This window comes from Xiphophorus hellerii, chromosome 3 (genome assembly GCF_003331165.1).
Source record: "Xiphophorus hellerii strain 12219 chromosome 3, Xiphophorus_hellerii-4.1, whole genome shotgun sequence".
Classification (NCBI taxonomy): domain Eukaryota; kingdom Metazoa; phylum Chordata; class Actinopteri; order Cyprinodontiformes; family Poeciliidae; genus Xiphophorus; species Xiphophorus hellerii.
Genome location: NC_045674.1, coordinates 17652388 through 17670874, shown reverse-complemented (window position 1 = coordinate 17670874; position 18487 = coordinate 17652388). Strand labels below are relative to the sequence as shown.

Here is an 18487-nt window from a genome sequence, read left to right as displayed (position 1 = left end):
GTCTGCTGCTGATGTTTGGCAGCGTTTGGCTAAGCCCGTGTTTATTTGTGCATGTGTCTTTAAGAATATCAGTCTACCTGTGAGCATGATCTCCAGTCAACTTCCCAGTGAATTTATGGTCTTGTTAACAGTAGTTGATGATCAGTCGCTTCTTGTCCGCCCTCTGAAAGCAGCTGATCCCAAAACGGGCAGCGCTGCCGTTTCTGAGTCCCGAGTGGATGGCATCTCTCGCTTCTTCCGTGGGAGCCCTCTCCAGCAGGATCCATACAGCAACAAGCTCGCTGTAACTGCGGACATACATGGGTGTTTCTCCGGGCGTGTATTTCCACGCATTTTCCTCCCCTGTGCTTGCACAGTTTCGGCAAGTGTTCGAATCAGCGACTTGGTGTTGTTTGTTTGTTTTTTTCCGCGTTTTCTGACAACTTTGCATTTGGACACTGACAGGTCTTTTTCGATATTTATTTTTATCATTCGGATTTGTGTACCTCTGTTGGATATTTGCAGGAATGGTTGGCAGGAGCGCGCCGCGTCCCCCTGCCTTTAGGAAGCAACTTCAGGCAGACGCCGCTCGCACGATTCTTTGAAAGAAAAAGAGAAATATACACGAGGAGGTGATGAGCAACCACAGAGGCGGCGGAATGGCATCGAAGGAAAGGCTGTACGAGCTGTGGATGTTGTATTACACAAAGGTGAGTGCGAGTGCGGAAGAGCCGACGATGACACCTGTTGTTGTTGCTCCTCTGCCCGAACTTCGGAGTTACTCAGAGCCGATAAACGCATAACAATCAGGCCTGTGAGCCCCATGGTTAGTTGTCTGGCTTATATGAGGAAATCGGTTCTTTTTCGCCTGCTCGCCTATAAACAGCGTTTATTTATCTTGTGACTTTGGTTGCGTTGTGTAAACCAAACAAGCATCGTGTGTCGTTTTCGTACATTTCCGAGACTTTTCACCTCTAGTCATGAAGAAACTGCTACTGAAACACATCTTAAAGTTAATTAGATCATGTACCTGCGATGCAGGTGTTTCTGGGACTACTTCCTGTTCCTGTTCCTACCTGGCTGCCTGTCTTCCTCGCTGAAACATGTGTCATCAGTATGATAATGTTCTTAAAAACGGGATGCAATGACTATTTTTAATGGAATTTTGGTACCAACCAATTACTAGCTAAAATGTAAAGTTAGTTAGCCACAATGTAGGGTCAGTACATGATCTGATAATTCAGAGTTGCCAGTTGTAAAATATTACAACATATTAGCTTAGCAGAGTGAAGGGTGATAATTCAGTTTCCATATCATGGCTTTCTGTATTTTTACTGTAGTACTTGGAGATATTTCTCAACAGTCAAAGTTGTACTTTTATTTGTAGAAGCCTTCTTTTTGCCAGCTGTCTGGCACCATGCAGCAACAAGTGGGGAGGGGCTGCACTGTGTTATACTATTCTCCATCACTCTAGCACTTCAGCAGCTTTCTGTGTGGAGTTCTATCTATGGATGTTTCCTCTGGTACTCCAGGGATGTTAGGTTAATTATTCTCTCTAAACTGACTTCAGTTGTTAGTGTCTGCTCCCATACTTGTCCCATTTTGTCCTTGTGTTGCCTTGTGATAATGACTGCTGGAGATAGTTACCAGGACATGCCAACACCCCAATCCTGCTCGTAATAAGCTAGAATAGAAACTGATTAGATGGTATAACTTGGTACAGGTAATTAGCTCATGACTCATGGGGTTAACAGTTCATCAGGAACATTTACATCTGAAGTTAGAACTTGATCTTAACCAGTTTCTGAGTAAGAATTGAATGCTTGAGTAGATATATTCTTCAACCAGCCTCTAATTGGTAGCAATTAAGATCTGTCTCTGGTTCCCCTCTTTAATGAGATGACTCAACAAACTTGTGAAATCTTGGTCTGTTGTACTGCAATTTTAAGCATGGCAGTAAGTATGACTGGAAAACCTTTACCCCAGTGGTAGTTGTTATAAAAAGTTTGACAGCCACTGCATTTGTGGATAAATTAGGCATAGAGCCTGTTTAACTCCATAGTAGATCATCATTTATTACTCTAAACTCATGTTTATACATTTTCTTGAAACCTAGATTCTGAATAATGATTACATCTCCGCTTAGCTTGGCTCTGAATGGGCAATGACTCATTTATTATTTCATGTCTTAGCAATCTGCTTCTTTGCCTGAGGACAGCCCTGTACTCTCTCTCTCTTTACAGCCTCTCTTCACAGCAGATCTGCAGTTTTGACAATTAAAGAAATTTCATTAAGACTCTTTTTTTATCTATGTAGTTTCGTCAGGCCTATTCACATCCTATGATCCAAAATACATTTGAGAAGATGGCAGTTAAATGTGGAAAATCAAAAGTCAGGCATGTTCACTACAGTAGTAAACATAGTCTGTTTTTACTCTTTTATTATGGTATTTACTCAAATATTTAAAACAAACTGCATTTTACTCTCTGGTTTCTTTAATTTAAAACTATTTGCCCTTCAGCGCACAGTTTGATGTTTGTTGCTTTAATGAGTTCAGTTTCAACGCCTTCACTGTCAACAGTTAACCTTTCTATTAGTAAAAATAAAATAGAATCTCCTACCAGCTGACCAGCAGGGCACAGTAAATCTGGATTCAGGTAACCAGCCCACACCTATCAGAGCTTTAGTGTATGACTTCTTGCACAACATATTATCAAATGAGTCATCTTGATCATTTTTGGCCGATCCCAAATGATTTCTTATTCTCTAATCTACTTTTTTATTTCCCCTCTGAGTTTCTGCTGCATAGACAGCTGTAGATGTGCAGAGCTTTCTGGTGTGCAAGAAACACAACAGCTTGTAATTTGCATGGCGGTCTTAGTCTGTTGCTAGAAAGAATCAGAGATAAAGTGTGTGTTTGTGGTGTTTGGTGCAGAGGAGTTACCCTGAAACTCCTCTGAGTGAGAGTTGTCTAGCATCTCTGTGTGTGTGAGACCACTTCCTTATTAAGGTGCGTCTTGGCTGTCTGTCACTTTCCTCTATCCCTGTTATAAATTTAAAAAATGGCTAATAATAGTCTTTTAAATACCGAAAATCAACACTTGTTCTCATCAGTGTTGGTTTTTCATCTGCTCAGATAGTAGAGGTAAAGGATATAACTCATGTCTGATGCAACCTCTTTATGTGATTCACACAGCATAGAAACACAAGAGACTGCAGAGAAGCAGCAGAACTGATTCCCCAGCCTCTCCTTTAGAGCCTACCACACCATTGTGTTTAGCGCTTTTGTTATCTGCCTGTTAGGTGAGTTGGCACAGACAATCATTTTTCAACTGGACATATCCCTTTGCTGACTCACAGATCTGGTTTGTCACACATCAAGGAGAGATTTGACTATAGTAAATAAGTTGATCTGCACAGCGAACCCGGGCTTTGTTGAGTCTTTTATCAAAACTGTTGACGAACCCTCAGCAGCTTCACGCAGAGTCCCCATGGATGACATGCTTTATTTGTTTTAGATGCATCATTTCAGCTGTTTGTCTCTTCAGGTTTTCTAACATTTCTCTCTGTAGTAGTTTAGGACTTGAAGGCCCTCAGCCTTCACGTACTTGCTATAAAAAAGCACAACTTGCACAGGCTTGTCATTGAAAAAAAGAGCTCAGTTTCCTTCAATTGTGTAAGAAATCACACACCCCTCTAAGGACTTTCTAGATCACCGACTTACTGTATGTGGATTGTTTGAAAGACGCTCTGAGGCAACGAGAAAAATTTTCCATAAAAGTGATCAAACATGCAGGTGCTGAATAACAAATTATCTCTATTGATGGTTTCCTTAATGTCTGCTTTTTTAAGCCTCCCATTTTCTTTATCATCCCATGCATCCTTCACATACTTTAGATCAATAAATAACTCAGGGGCCACTGTAAAGATACGATGTTTACACTCTAAATGCTTCTTGAGTTTTCTCTGGGTTTTGCAGCTAAGTGCTAAACAAACCTATGGTTGTGTTAACAGATCTTCATAGCAGAGCCAGGCTTCAGTTCTTGTTTTTTTATCTTGCCAGGTTAAAACCAGCCCTGCTGGCATTGCTTCAGGAGTTATATTCTCATTTATAATGCTAGTTTTTATCCCTTACAGGCAAAGAAAAGGCAGATCAAATCATGACAAACTTAACCTTCTCAGATTGGGCCTAAAGAAATGTTAAAGGGTGTGGGCTTTTTAAGTAAGTTGACTTTTTTAAAAGGTATGTAGGTGATGATTATGCCTTACTTTGTGCTGGTCTGACATAAAAGTCTTAATAAAATACATTTTTTTGTTATTGTAATGCAGCAAAATATGAAAGGTTCAGGGAGCATGGATACTTTTGCAAGTCACTGTTGATGATCATTCCACTTCCTTTATAGAGGAAATGAATTATTGTTGCTATTTTTATCAAAGTCAAAGTCAGTTAGGAAACTTATGTATCTATTTTTATATGACCTTTTAAAAGTAAAGCTATAAACTTCGTCCCATTTTGCCAAGCTTAGATGAGCTTTGCCCTGTTAGTCACCACCGAACAAAACTTAGCCTTATCTGCAGGTCTTTATCTCATGGTAATTTATTTTTGAGCTGTTGTTGACTGATACATTCATATGTTATATTGCACATCCTTTGTTAAGCCCAGACAACTCCTTACCAAACAGTCATTCACCTTTAGAGTTTACTTCTAAATAAGCTCAAGATGTTTGGGATTTGCATTGAGAAAATGACCCGGAGACATCATCGAAACATAGCCCTCCAGATGTCCATAGAATGAGAATAAAGAGCAAATAAGCATCTTTCCTAACGATTAGTGGTGATCCAAAAGATTTCCTGCTCGCAGAAAAACAATCTGTGATTATTCTGTGACCTCTTACTTGAGGGGACTAATTAAAGCCCTTAGAGGCAAAGCCAGACCACAGCGACAACTCGACTGCCACTCATCGGCACAGCTGTGAAACCATCCCCCTTGGATCGCTCTGAGAGTTGAACAAATGACATTACTCATCTGGCCGCGTTCACCTGATTCTGAATGTAACCTGCAGCAGCAACCATTCCTGCAGCTTTTGATGAAAGTTGTGTGATTGAATCCCTGCTTCCCCACCCCCCGACACCCACCATGAGCCACGGCCTCCTCTGTTTACCAACAGAGCCGCCAACCAGGAAAATCAAAGTCCTCTTTGCTTTCACTTGTGCAGGAAGCCGGAGCGAAGCAGAATGCCAAGCAGCACAGAGAAGCACAGCTGCTTGGCCATGTGCAAAAAAACCTGCTAAATAACACAGTTTGCAGAGTTAGTTTTGCATGCCTGTTTAGGACTTTGGCTTTAATAGCAGCGTCAGTACATATTTCATTAAAAAACCTTAATCAAATGCTTCTTGCTCTGAGTAATGTGCAGGGAAAGAATCGGATACGATGGCAGTAATTTTTCTCATGGGACGCTAATCAATGAGAACTTTGTAAAGGATTTCTTAACGGGTGGAGCCAGTTTTGTTTTACTTCTCATTAGCAAACCGGTCTCACTTCCTATCTGGAATCTCAATTCTTTTTCTTCTTCTTTTTTTAAAATCAGATTTAAAACTTTACATATTCCGCACATATTCCAAGTGAACTTACAACAAGACGTCCAGGACAAACTCAGGCCGGAGTAGAAATGTGACATTCACATAAAACTGGAAAGCCAAGCATGCTACATGGGCTTTAGTTGAGCCCCACATAGTTGTAAGACAATATTTTCCAAACCACAAAGCTTAATCAACTACATCCTATTTTACTCTCTTAAGGGCGAGGCTTCAGCAGAAGCAAATGACAAATGTTGTTATAAAACTCAAACTCTCTCATGCGTATCGTCAAGGACTGAATCGTAGCTTCTTCTGTTGTCGTTGCCGCTTCCCTTCTCAGATCCCAGATACCTATTTGTCCAGATGCTGGAAAGAAAAACAATGGGCTGTTTAGCAGCTTCCTGTTTTCAGGCAGTGCAACCAGGGAGGAATTACAGTAGCATCCAGCAGAATAATATGGATTTATCGTCCGTTCAAGTTTGTGTATTTCCTTTACTAATATATATACTTTTAGTTTTTATTCAGAAATTAATTAGATAAATTACATTCTTAAATGTGTTTATAGTTCAAGAATTGATTTTACATTTATTATTATTTTTATATTATTTATTATTATATTTTAATTTATTTCATTAATTTGCGTTTCACTAAATATATACATGTTTGTAATTAAATTTAGTTTTATTTATTTATTATTTTGTGATTCAAATTTTTATTTCCTTCATTGTTAACTCATCGGCAGTGTTGCTCCTGCTATATAAAAAATAGTTTTTTATTTTATTTAAAAGTGTGTTGGCATGTATGATGGGGTGTCTGTTTGTTGGGTGGGCATGTGTATATTTCTGTTGAAAATGTGGTTTTAATTTAGATGGGGATTTACTTGGATTGGAGGTTTGCTGTTATTAATCTGTAGAGCTCTTTCCATTGATGTGTGTATGAGAAGTAATATATGAGTAAAATTGCATTGATTGCAATGCAGCGGGTTGCATTTATGCCGTGCATAAATTGTTGCATTAGTAACAATCTGACACTGGTTGCCGTTGGTTGCTGGATCAGATATGACTCCTGTTTCTACACATTTGGGAATAGAAGAGGTCACTCCACCGAGGTCATGGTCTGCAGCGTTGATAAAGATTATGTTTCCCTTTCATAAATGAATTTAGTCGATTGCTTCAACAATATACATAATGGATTCAGTGTCTACTCCGGTTTTATCAAATTGCTTTCAAAACCATATCCCTGTCCTATACATCATTGAATGCAATTTAATTAAAGCCAAACATATGCTTGAAAACTCATTGGCTAAATCATAAAAAATGCTCTGGACGCTGAAATTGCCCCTATTATTTTTCTCAGATATGGTGCCCTAACCAGAGTTTCTTCTACAATACACTGCTCCATCACAGTTTAACTACGTTCAGAAAGCTGCGTTAATTTGATCTAAAGCAGAAGAAAGCTTTATTAGTTTCTAATCCCATATCTGCCTCCACAGCTGAAGGTTTCACTGCGCACTTCTGTTAATAGTTTCATCTATAGCAGATAGCTGAAGTGTAAAGCTGGTGTTAGCATTTGTACACTATTGTGATATAATCTTTATTGTGATATAATCCTTTGACAGTTAATCTTGTTCATAATTCAGTGCTGCTCATGTTAATTCTGTGCAAAGAAAACCTACAGAACTTGTTCCACTTAGTAATATCTGTACTTTGCTCTGAATGTCGTAATTGACTGGTTCTTCAGCAGCTCTCTGTCCACCTCTCCTTCAAATTATAGACAAACAGGAAGCTGAGACAGACAGAACCTTCTTACACTTTAAACATTATTATAAGTGGTGAAAAAACCCTACTCTTTTGATCAACCACACACAATGTTCACTTCCTATAATGCAGTTTTGAAGACATGAAGACATAAATAGACCCCTACAGAGAATGAAAACCGTAATAGTGGAAGCTGGGTTTATTAAGACAGCTGAATAATTATTATTTAAAAATATGCTTGATCAGAACACAGATCCAATGCTTAGCATCAGGTTAGGACATTCTAAAATACAGTTGTCTATTGTTTTTTTACCCAAATGAGAAAAAAAACCCTGTTTGTCCTGTGACATGTTTTTGATGTTATATTTAGAAAAAGCATAACGTGGGCCCGGTTCTTTGTTGTTGCTGTGGGAAGTTTTGACAGAGGCCTCCTACCTCCATTGCTACTTGCAGCGCAAACCAAAAGAGGAAGGGGTTTGACTAGGAAGCCGAGTATGAAGGAAATGAGCTTCACTTAAAGTGACATGTAATTTCCTGGCTGCTTGCTTGACGTTAGCAGGCAAGAGGCGATTGAGTTAAACGCCTGAGTTTGGTTGAGGAGTGATGTGCAGCAGCCGAGCTGCCTGCTGTTGTCCGCTCTGAAGGTTTCACCAGAGACTGGGTTCGCTGGAACCTGGCACCCTGCTCAGACTCAAACAATGAGAGATGGACTGGCACCCAAATCAATGCCAGTTGGTAAGGCTAATTTAACACTAGTGGAGTATTTGAGAGTTTTATTAGATGCCAAAGAAAAGTACATCTGTCTTACTGAATGCATGTTAGATCAAAAGTTGTTTTATGGTAGTGTTCTAGCAAAGATTATATACTGCATATGCCTGCCAGATAAGGGAAATACCAGATGAGTTGTTGCTCCTCGTGTCGTGTTCCATGTGTTATTTATGAACAGTGAGTAAGTAAGTCCAAAGCGAGTCATCTTCCTTCTCACAGCCTGCTTTTGAGAAGCTTCTGTGTCCCAAATCAGCAACGGTGGTGGCTAGTATGCTCATCCAATCAACATGTTCGGGTTGTTGATTGGGTTGAATGCTGCACATTCTGTTGTGTAGTTTCACTTTGAAACACAGAGTAGTTCTCCTTAATTCATCGGGGCTCATTAACCTTTAGCTTAATATGGAGGTGTTTTTGAATGTTAAGAGTTAAGCTGTTTGCAAGAAGACCTACTTTGTCTGATGTGAATTTAAGCAACTGTTGTATGAAGGGATGATTGGCAGGATATGTTGCACTGCAGAGACTGATTGAAACCACGATAACAGGCGTCTGTAAACATCCTTGACTCACATGACTTTCAAAGGATCTAGAAACATAGAAGTCATCTCAACAAGATGTCCATCTTGAAAAAGTAGCAACAGAGACTTCTGAGTTTTACTCTGTGCTGTGACAGATGTGGACTTTGAAATGCAGGGATGATTTTGTTTGTTCTTTTGCAAAAGGAAAGAATTGCCTCATGCAATCCTCTGTTCGTGTCACATTTCTTTGCAACATCCTGTTTCAAAAACAGGTCAAAAGGTTTAGTCACTGCCATCTTTTCGACCGCAGGTCGTCAAACGCTAATGCTCAGACTAGTCATAGCATTTTCAGACCTGTGTGGTGTCTCTGAATGTATTGTTAACTCGCTCTCCGCATGTCCATGTGTTGTTTCTTTCCTGCAGAAAGATGTAAGCTACTTGCAGCAGTGGCTTGAGGCATTCGTGGCATCCTTTGAGCGGCTCATCGATGTACAGTCTCTGGAGCCTCGGAGGTGGGTAGTAACAGTTGAAAATCTTAAACTACGTTGCTGCTGATTTGCATTCCCACAAGGCAGGTGCATTGACGTGTTTATGTTGCACAGTGCCATCCCAGTGCACGTTTCTCCCTCTCCTCACTTTGTCCTGTGCTGCCTTTCTTCCAGGCTGGAGGAGAGCAGCTCAGAAGTGCCTCTGCTCCCCAGGGAGGTCCTGGTGTTCCTCAGCACCCAGCTATGGCACAGTGCGCTCCACCTCTCCAGCGCCACCGAGCACAACGGCAACACGCCACACCCGCTGCTCCTTATAAAGTTCTTTATCATTGTCTGCAGGTGAGACCTCTAATCCTTATGTGCATATTTCATAGCTGCTGGGGTCACCTTAGAGTTGCTTGACAACTTTTGTTGTCTAAGTGACCAAAACGCAAAACAACATGAAATATTTGAAAGTAATTGGTTAGAAATTTCAGATTTAACTATTGTTCATGGTAGTATTATAAATCCTTAAACAGTAAAGTAAAAATGCCTATGATACAAATGCTGATTGACTTCTCTAATTTGCTTTGTATATGCTTAAATATATGTATACATCCCTAGTAATATTTGGTAAAAGATTCATTTACAAGTTGCATTTCAATCATGCACTTTTTGTAGTCATCAGAAACTTTTTTTTTTTAATAATTCAGCTTGACATAGATCAGCTCCTTTAGACAGACTGTTAAAGCTAATTTAAATCCGTTGATGTCCTACACAGACTAGACTTTTAACCATAGTCTGAACATTTTTAGTATGGCTGCAATCTTGGATTTCCACCACCCTAATGTTAACCCATTTTATCCATTTCAAAATCTAATGCGATGAGTGTTAGATGTGTGATTGTTGTTCTGTTGGAACACTTGGGTGTGTTCAAGTGTTGAATTCTCAGCTGCTTAAGGTGAATCCGAAGAATTAAGTCCTTCCGAAGAGTTAGTCCTACTTCTTTTAATTCTATTCACTTTATGGAAAGCATCGGTACCAATATCAGCAAAACAGCCCCACAAAGGGTTATCAATATTTTCTACATGCCAGTTAAGCTATTAGTTAAGGTTTCTAAAAACAGCACTCATTTTTGCCTTCTTCTAGGAACATGGAGAACATCGATCCTGAAAAGACACCCAGCTTTGTTTTTGAAACTATCAAGCTTTTAAATTTCTGTTTGGAGCAGGTAAGATCCTTTGAAACAAAAGAAATAAGTGGTTGATTTATGACTCGCATACCAGGCATGCTCAGCATATACAGCCTGCAAATCCCAGAAAAGTCAAAGCAAAGCGAGAATAAACTCTGAGTGAATTCACCATATCTGTAGCTTGTGGCATCCTCTCCCTGAAGTGACAAATCTAGTTTAGAGTGAAAGACAAGTGGGTGTGTGTTTGACCTTCTATTCAAAGGACTGGAATTGTTGCACATTGAAAAACTTACAACAGGTGTATCTGAGAACTGAGGCTGAATGGAAAATGAATGCTTGTGCACAAACCTTTTGTTTGTACAGCTAAAGAAGGGACAAGGAGAGAAGTCATCGCTGGAGCAGGTGGTTCAGTATGGACTGGTGCTCTGCGAGAGTCTGTTTGACCCTTATCAGACGTGGAGGAGACGTCTGGCAGGGTGAGTGTGTGCTGTCTTACCCTTCAGAGTGTGTGACTGCGTGGGAGGTGAGACTCCGTCATACAAAGTCTCAAAGATTATCATGTGAATACAATGTGTTGCCCAACCCTCTGCGATGTGTAACACCTCAACTTGTGGCTCCCTACGCCTTGAAAACAAACCAAACTTTGCACCAGCAGCATTAGTGGAAATCGCATGTTGATTCTTAGGCGTGATAGGATGACGATGACTCAAGGCTTTGTGTTTTGCAGGGAGGAGGTGAGTTTGCTGGAGAGGAACAAGTACAAGTTCTCCCCACTGGCCTTGCCGGAAGAGTTGCCTCCTCTGTTTCATGGTGAGACACTACCAGCATCTCTGATCTTTGTCAGGCCACAAAAATCTCAACAGTCAAAATGGTTTTACTCAAATGCTTACATTTCTTGTTACATCTAACATTAGAAAAAACATCCTGATGTTTTATAAACAGTATTAAGCCCATTCCGATCTGGTCCAACCTGTTATTGTTCAGTTAAGGTTAAAACTCTGTTGTCCTCCATCTACTTACCAGGTTTGTCATTACATAATTCCATTTGATTAGCAAGTGCTGATCTATAAGCCATGTGGGAAAGCTCATTTTGGGCCAGTTTAAGTATGTACAAGTCTTTAAGAGGATTATGCTGTAATGGCAGGCTTTGATTGGAAATGTTAAGGGCCACTTATGTAATGTTTAACCAATTAAGGGGGCTTACTTTTTGAGAAAGAAGTCGCAGCAGGAACATTTTTACGAAAGAAAAGGAAAACCAATAGTCTTAGGGGTCAAGCCGGGGTTCCTCTAAAGTTTTATTACAGGGATGGAGATTGCTGAAGTGAACTAGTGGCAGATACTCAAAAGTGATGCAAAAATTATGCAGCAGAGGTGACCACTGCTTAGTAGTACCACTGGAGGGGACTTTCTTGATTGGAAACCCAAAAATCCAGATCTTTTTCTCATTATAACAACACTTTGTTTTGCTATGAATGTAGTAACAGTCAGATGACTCAAGGTTTGCTATTTTTAGCATCAGTAAGGTGATTAAGATAAATTTCTAATATAATATTTTAAACTGTACGTCAGGTAATCATTTTGTTTTAAAGTAGTCCACAACTTGTCACATGGTGTGATGTTGCCTCTGTCTCTAATATAAACGGTCAATGACCACTTATTGGAAGAGAACCAGAAAAATACTTTGAATAAGTTCTCAAAGAGAAGTTATACTCACCTGAAAGACAAAACCGAAAACAAAACCATGTAGATCAGATATAGGACAAAATATTTTGATAAGCGATGCTCAAGTGTTGATACTATTGTAATATTTTTTTTTTATTATTGAGTTTATTAATGACTCAGCCAAAAGGCATAAATCTTAAACCAAGTCAGTCTCTGACTTTTTCTGCATCCATCCATCCATCCATTTCCTAACACCCTTGTCCCTTAGTGGGGTGGGAGGGCTGCTGGTGCTTATCTCCAGCTAACGTTCCAGGCGGGAGGCGGGGTCACCCTGGACAGACTTTTTCTGCATATTTAATTTTATTATTTGCAACTTTCAGTGTCTCTTTTTTTTTCTCAGTTACCATAAAAATCTATTAAGGTCACTTTGTCATAAAAAACATTAACCACATTGTTGTGCATGTGTGGAGCATTTTTAGCTAAATTTGACATTTTAGATGAAAGAGGTGAATCATGTCCTTAATAGCTAAAAGTGTTTTTGTACATTAACTGAATGGTAATATCTTATTTTCTATCTCATTAATATTTACTTTGAATATTTCATTCTGTAATTGAATATTTTGGTGTTTTTGAAATAAAATCAGCTGAAATGTATGTATGTTTTTTTTTTTCCTGTGTTTGTTTTTCTGCCTCGTCTTAAATGCACTGTGTTGATTTCTTTTCCTTATCCAGAGAGTCTCCAGGATAGTGAAAATATCCCAGAGCTCCTTATACTCAGACTGGTTCATCTCCAAGGTGCTGTCATCAGTGGGGGAAAGGTCAGCAACTAATCTGTCTTATTTACTTATTTTTTAAAAAGCGGAGGGGTTGCAAACTTCATCTAATTTCCTTTTTTATTTTTTTCTAGAAAAATGGCCTCCTTTCCGTCAGCCCTCAGTCTGTTGAGGACCTGTTCTCCGTCCTGCGGGTGTGGTGCTGCCGGATCTCTGCCGAATCTAAAGACACAAAGCTCCCACGGCTGACTCTGCAGTGCCTGACAGCGATGATCCACCTCCTGCATTCCAGCAGTCCCGTGGAGCGGCAGGTGGAGATCAAGACGATACTGGAGAGCTACTTCCAACTCCTCAACTGGAACCGTCCGCTCAGCATTGACCAGGAAGACAGGCAGAGCTGGGAAGAGAGCCTGATATCACTCCAGAGCCAAATGCTAAGTAAGAGCATCACTTCTGCAGATTTATGTGACATACAGTATCCCAAGTGCGGGTGGATCTCAATCACTTTGATCAAAAACTTTGATTTCAGTATTTTAAATTAAAACACTCACACTGACTCATTACACACAGAGTAAAATATTTCAGGATTTTAGTTGTGGTCATTTAGATGATTATAACTTAATACCAAAAACTTTGTTTCTCACAAAATTACAATACCAGGTAAAACAACTGAGAAAATATTTTTCGATTTGTCTCTAGTCTAGCAGACAGTCATCGTCTAAGCCATGCAAGGTCATCGCTATACTGGATGGCTGTTAAAGTGGTGCATTCAAGTATATTAATGTCATCGTTTTTGGAGGGGATAAAAACATAATACAAAAGGATCACAAACCAGAGAAATAACCAAATTTTGCTACCACAGGGTATGAACTTTGGCTGGAGTCTGAGCTTCAAGAGCCACCACACACACAGATATACTGGAAATGGACTGCAACTGTTGCATTTCTTAGCTTCAGGATTGTTAAGCCTCTCCTGAACCAATAACAGTATCAGAATTAGCAATGTCCTAACTACCTGGATTACAAATGTCTTATGATCCAGTAATCATGTTTTGTGTGTTTTGATCTGTCCTCTTAAACTTCCAGTAGGTCATGGGTGATAAGCACTCTGGAGGTTTGCTGTTTAAAAACCTCCACTGTAACACATGCATGTTACCAACTTTGCAGTTACAGTGTAGTTGGTAACTTGATGTGATCCTCTGGCTTTCCATAGATAGATTGTTTTACCAACTGCGTAGTAATCTTGATTGTATTTATAACAGGATCGAATAGGAACATATTCTTGTTTGCTCAGGCACCTTGACATGGTTTGCTGTGAATTCATTCTATATAAATAAACCGAACTAAAATAAATCCTTGAAATATGTCACTCTCTTTACTGTGTTTATATGTGGGTTTAGCTTTTTGAATTACTGAAATGAGTTAACTTTTTAATGGTATTCTAATTTATTGAGATATTTGCACAAGAGGTCAAAAATCAACATTTTTAATTATTTATTTTAGCTGCTGTTCCTGAGATCCTGCAGTGCGCCGACAGACCCGTCCTGCAGGCCGTCTTCCTCAACAACAACTGCTTTGAGCACATCCTCAGACTGATTCAGAACAGCAAGGTGCGACTTGCTGCCCATCTGTGTCATTCCGTCACCATTCTTATTATATCATGTTCACTTCCTCTTTCAATGATACTGCTGCTTTAACTTCTGTCTGTAGTTTTTTGAAATGTCACAAGCATTTCCTTGCATTGCCAGTCTTCAGCCTCTCTCAGATGATTTTGTTTTTGGGTCTAATTGTCGATCTCTTGTGTGTTTGCTGCATGCATTTTTTTTTTGTTTTGTTTTTGCGCCCTGAAGCTCTTTCAGAGCAGCAGGTGTGGGCCGGAGCGTGAGGTTGTGTGTGACCTCACCACACATTTACTCACAGATGTCAAAGTGGACCAGGTACTCCCTGCTTCTCCTGTGTGTGCTTAGTGTTGCTCTTGGTCTCGTCAGCAGGAAACTCAGCCTCTTTCTGTGCTATTTAAACAGGAAGTTATAGGCAGGAAGTCAGGCTTATACTCATTTGTAAATAAAACAGGTCTGGCTAGATATGATAACTGCCATCAGGTTGACTCTTATTTATGTATCTTATCTGTAGCTTTGATTGAATTTATTGACATAGATCAAAACAGTTATTGGCTGAATTCCCTGCTGCCAGCACGGGCCTAAAAGGGCATGTTGTGCTCATCTTTGTGCATGAAATGGATGGTGTTTAATTAAATGTATTCCCATGTTTCTCTTCTACCTCCTGCTTTCACATGTGACTGCTGTGGGTTGTGTAAAAAGGCCTGGCTCATGTCCTGGAGCTTGATGTTGACTAATTTCCAGCGGTAGCTTGGGATTGGTTCATTTCTTTCTTTTTTTTACATTTTTTTTTTCTTTTTTGATGGTTGGTTTGAACTTTTGGGGCGTTTTTGCATGCCAGGGCCTGTCTTTATCAAAGAGGTGATTGTGTGGCAGCTGGTACAGACGATGCCCTCATTTCTATTTAGTCTGCTGCAATAATTGTGGTTTACTTCTCTCACTTAACAGATTATCAGGCTGAACAATATTATTGGTGAAAGATATTACTAAATTAACTTTTGGTGACGTGTTTGTTGGATGCTGTACATTTTGAGCTCTCTTTATTTTCATGTAGGTGTTGGAGAAAGGAGCAGACAGTATAACGGTCCATGCCTTGGGGGTCCTTACAGCTATAATGAGCAACTCACCTTCTGCTAAGGTGAACCCTCCTAATGATTTCAAAGAATCAATTTATATATAAAGTTTCTGTCTGTTCATACGTGCTCGTTTTGTTTCCTAACAGTAATGGAAGTGTGCCAGATAATTGTCTCTGTTGAGCAGTTTTTCTTCTCCCTAACCTATTTCTGTCTCTTGTGCACTCAGGAGGTTTTCAAGGAGAGGATCGGCTACTCCCAGCTGTTTGATGTGCTGAAGAGTCAAGGTCAACCCACCAAGCGGCTGCTGCAGGAGCTGATGAACATGGTGAAGTCTACATAAATTCTTTTAGCACAGAGTCGTGATTTTTTTTTTATTGTTTTTTTTTTTTGCCCCTATATCGATCCGAGTCATCTAAGATTAGACTTTTTGTGATTCTGAGTCATGATCTGCTACTATACTAATGTTAATACAATAAATGCCATTTGTCTTTTAAAAACTCAGTAGATTTAATATGCAATAAAAAAAGTCTTTGTATAACATGATCTACATTAGTCTGATTGTATTTCATTGTAACTCGCTCTGGATGCAGCAGCGGTGATGCAGTTTTTCTTGCAAATGAAAGATAAATTGTCCCAGTTGGAGTTTCTGCAGGAATTCATTAAATTGCTGATCATATATGGGTTTAACTTTGTTTCAAAATTCAGTAATGTTCTGAGTTAACACCCAAATCATGCATTGTTATTTACTCTAGATATATAGCTGTCTTAATCTTCAATACACGAATGGTCCTTCTGGCAACAGTTGCATGTGAAAAGATTGCCTGACTTGCTAATGTAACATTAGCATGTTCCCTCTCGGTTTTGATATTACTCAGTGATCATTCGATTTGGAAACCATTTCAGTGCATATGTAGGTAGTCATGTGACAACAAAACGTACAAAGCAGCTCATATCCTGTTTAATAAACTGGGGACTTGCTTTGAATCTCGTAGTTTCTATTGAATGTTTCTCTCTGTACACTGAGAGCTGTCTGAGCAAGTTGTGCATACCAGGTCATGTATAGGCCTTTATATAAGGTGAAAGAAAAGTTTTAAGAAAAACTCACATCTGTTAAATTGACAATATAATCTGCATCTCATATAATACAGCTGTATAAACCATCTATCCATTTCTATAAGTACTTTATAGATGCGTGGGACTTTGTGAATTTCTCCAGCTGTTATTGAGTAACAGTCAGGGTTCACCACAAGAAAGACCAAATGAATCACTGAGTTTAGGATGACGTAAATTCACTGAAATCAGACAACTGACATGTATCTGGAGTTAATCTTAGTCACGGACTCCTATATTGATCATTTGAAAAGAGCCTGATCAGATTCGTATGTGGTTTTGATCTTTGACTGCTTTACTCTGTCTGTGTTTGACCTTCTGTTTTTGTCTTCACCTCAGGCAGTGGAGGGCGAGCACGTCCACGCTCATCATCTTGGCATTAGCAACGACCAGCCCTTGCTGCTGCTCCTGCAGTGGCTGCCTGACCTGTCGGGTCAGAGGGACCTCCAGCTGCTGGTGGCCCAGTGGCTGGCGGCCGTGTCCGGAGGCTCCAGGTCATGCCGCACCGTGGCTGTGGAGGCTGGCATGGTGGGCGCCTTACTGCAGGTGCTCTCGCAGCCCCAGAGTCTGGACAGACAGTGTGCAGACGCCCTGCTGGGCCTCTTGCAGGACTTGGGTTCTCTCTGTATGAGACCAGAGGAGCTGAAGAGCCTCCTTAGACTCCTCAGGATGGATCAGGACAGCGGTGCAGTGGGAGGGAGGATACACCCTTATTGCACCCGCATGATATGTGTGCTTTCAGCCATGGCAGCCAGAGAGGGCCGGGACAGCGCTCTGCAATATTTTGATCTCACACCGCCTATGGCAGGGATTATGGTCCCGACAGTCCAGCGCTGGCCAGGGAGTGGGTTTGCATTTCATGCTTGGCTCTGCCTCAACATGGACTTCCCATCTTATCACTCCGAGTTCTTTAATAACAATAAACATCCTTCTAACACTGACAAGGGGTCTCAATATGACATGGGAAAAGGGCCACGCAGAAAGCAACTCTATAGGTAAAGAGGACGTTGCTTTGAGGTAAATGTGATGTTGTATGTTTTCGTCTAACGCATTTCTTCTTGTGTAAAGTTTCTTCACAGCAAGTGGAACTGGGCTAGAGGCATTTTTCACCATGGAGGGTGTGCTGGTAGTAGCTGTTTGCACTAAGAAGGACTACATGGCCGTTGCTTTGCCTGAATACCCTCTCGTTGACTCACGCTGGGTGAGCATAAACACTCATAACATAGGCGTTTGTTTTGGGCAAGTATTTGTTGTTATTCAGCAAAGTTTAGAAGAGATTTCATTCAGTTTGTCGTTTTAGTGGTACTTTTACAATCCAAGGGTCTTTTTCATACCCGTGCCGAATTTCAACTCTGACTGTGTCTGCTATACAGAGCTGTGGATGTCTACAGCTCCTCCAGAGTTGCCACAGGCATCTTAGCTGCTTCTCTGATCAATTCTCTCTGTTACCTAATCCTGCAGTTGCCTTCATTGGATTCCTTATGATCCTGTTTGTTCTCCAATAGTTTCAGAGAATAATTTGGATTGAAGCCAACAGGTGGACTACAGTTTAGTAGAAGGTTGCTCGTTTCACTTCTGAAGGCAATTAGTTGCACGGGAATGTATTTAGAGGCATCAGCAAAAAAAGGGGGCCTGATTGCGATTGCTGACCATACTTGTGAGATTTTTATTCATAAAAGATTAAAAAATCCACGTATTAATATTGTTCCACTTCACAATTATTCAGTGCTTTTGTTAGTCAATTGTGTAAAAAATAACAAATTACACTGAAATTTGCTTGATGTGATAAAATTTAGAGAAAAATAGCAACTTTTTCAAAGTCCTGTTGTTTTATCTTCCTCCCAGCATTCAGTGGCTGTAGTCCATATTCCAGGTCGGCGACCTTTTGGTCAGAACCTGGTAACGGTCTACATCGATGGAGAGCAACAAAAAACTGCTCAGCTTCGTTTTCCATCTTTTAGTGAGGTAAGCAAAATATATTTTTCTACTCCTG

At 40.1% G+C, this 18487-nt stretch overlaps 1 protein-coding gene across 4 annotated transcripts in view; it reads left to right on the top strand.

Moving 5' to 3' along the window:
• The first annotated feature begins 97 nt into the window (after positions 1 to 97).
• The window catches only part of nbeal2 (neurobeachin-like 2), a 45519-nt gene continuing 27129 nt past the window's right edge, over positions 98 to 18487 (top strand). For 2 of the 4 annotated variants that reach the window (XM_032558472.1, XM_032558471.1), the window contains exons 1-15: positions 98 to 689; positions 9020 to 9108; positions 9259 to 9423; positions 10213 to 10294; positions 10619 to 10731; positions 10983 to 11065; positions 12650 to 12735; positions 12825 to 13128; positions 14193 to 14299; positions 14540 to 14626; positions 15363 to 15446; positions 15611 to 15709; positions 16834 to 17489; positions 17563 to 17695; positions 18340 to 18459. In XM_032558472.1, coding sequence (XP_032414363.1) covers positions 615 to 689; positions 9020 to 9108; positions 9259 to 9423; positions 10213 to 10294; positions 10619 to 10731; positions 10983 to 11065; positions 12650 to 12735; positions 12825 to 13128; positions 14193 to 14299; positions 14540 to 14626; positions 15363 to 15446; positions 15611 to 15709; positions 16834 to 17489; positions 17563 to 17695; positions 18340 to 18459 — 2283 coding nt within the window. In that variant the 5' untranslated portion in view covers positions 98 to 614. Of the gene's footprint in view, positions 690 to 7892; positions 8049 to 9019; positions 9109 to 9258; positions 9424 to 10212; positions 10295 to 10618; positions 10732 to 10982; positions 11066 to 12649; positions 12736 to 12824; positions 13129 to 14192; positions 14300 to 14539; positions 14627 to 15362; positions 15447 to 15610; positions 15710 to 16833; positions 17490 to 17562; positions 17696 to 18339; positions 18460 to 18487 lie in introns of those variants that run through there. The other 2 variants (XM_032558473.1, XM_032558474.1) reach the window with 2 other exon arrangements.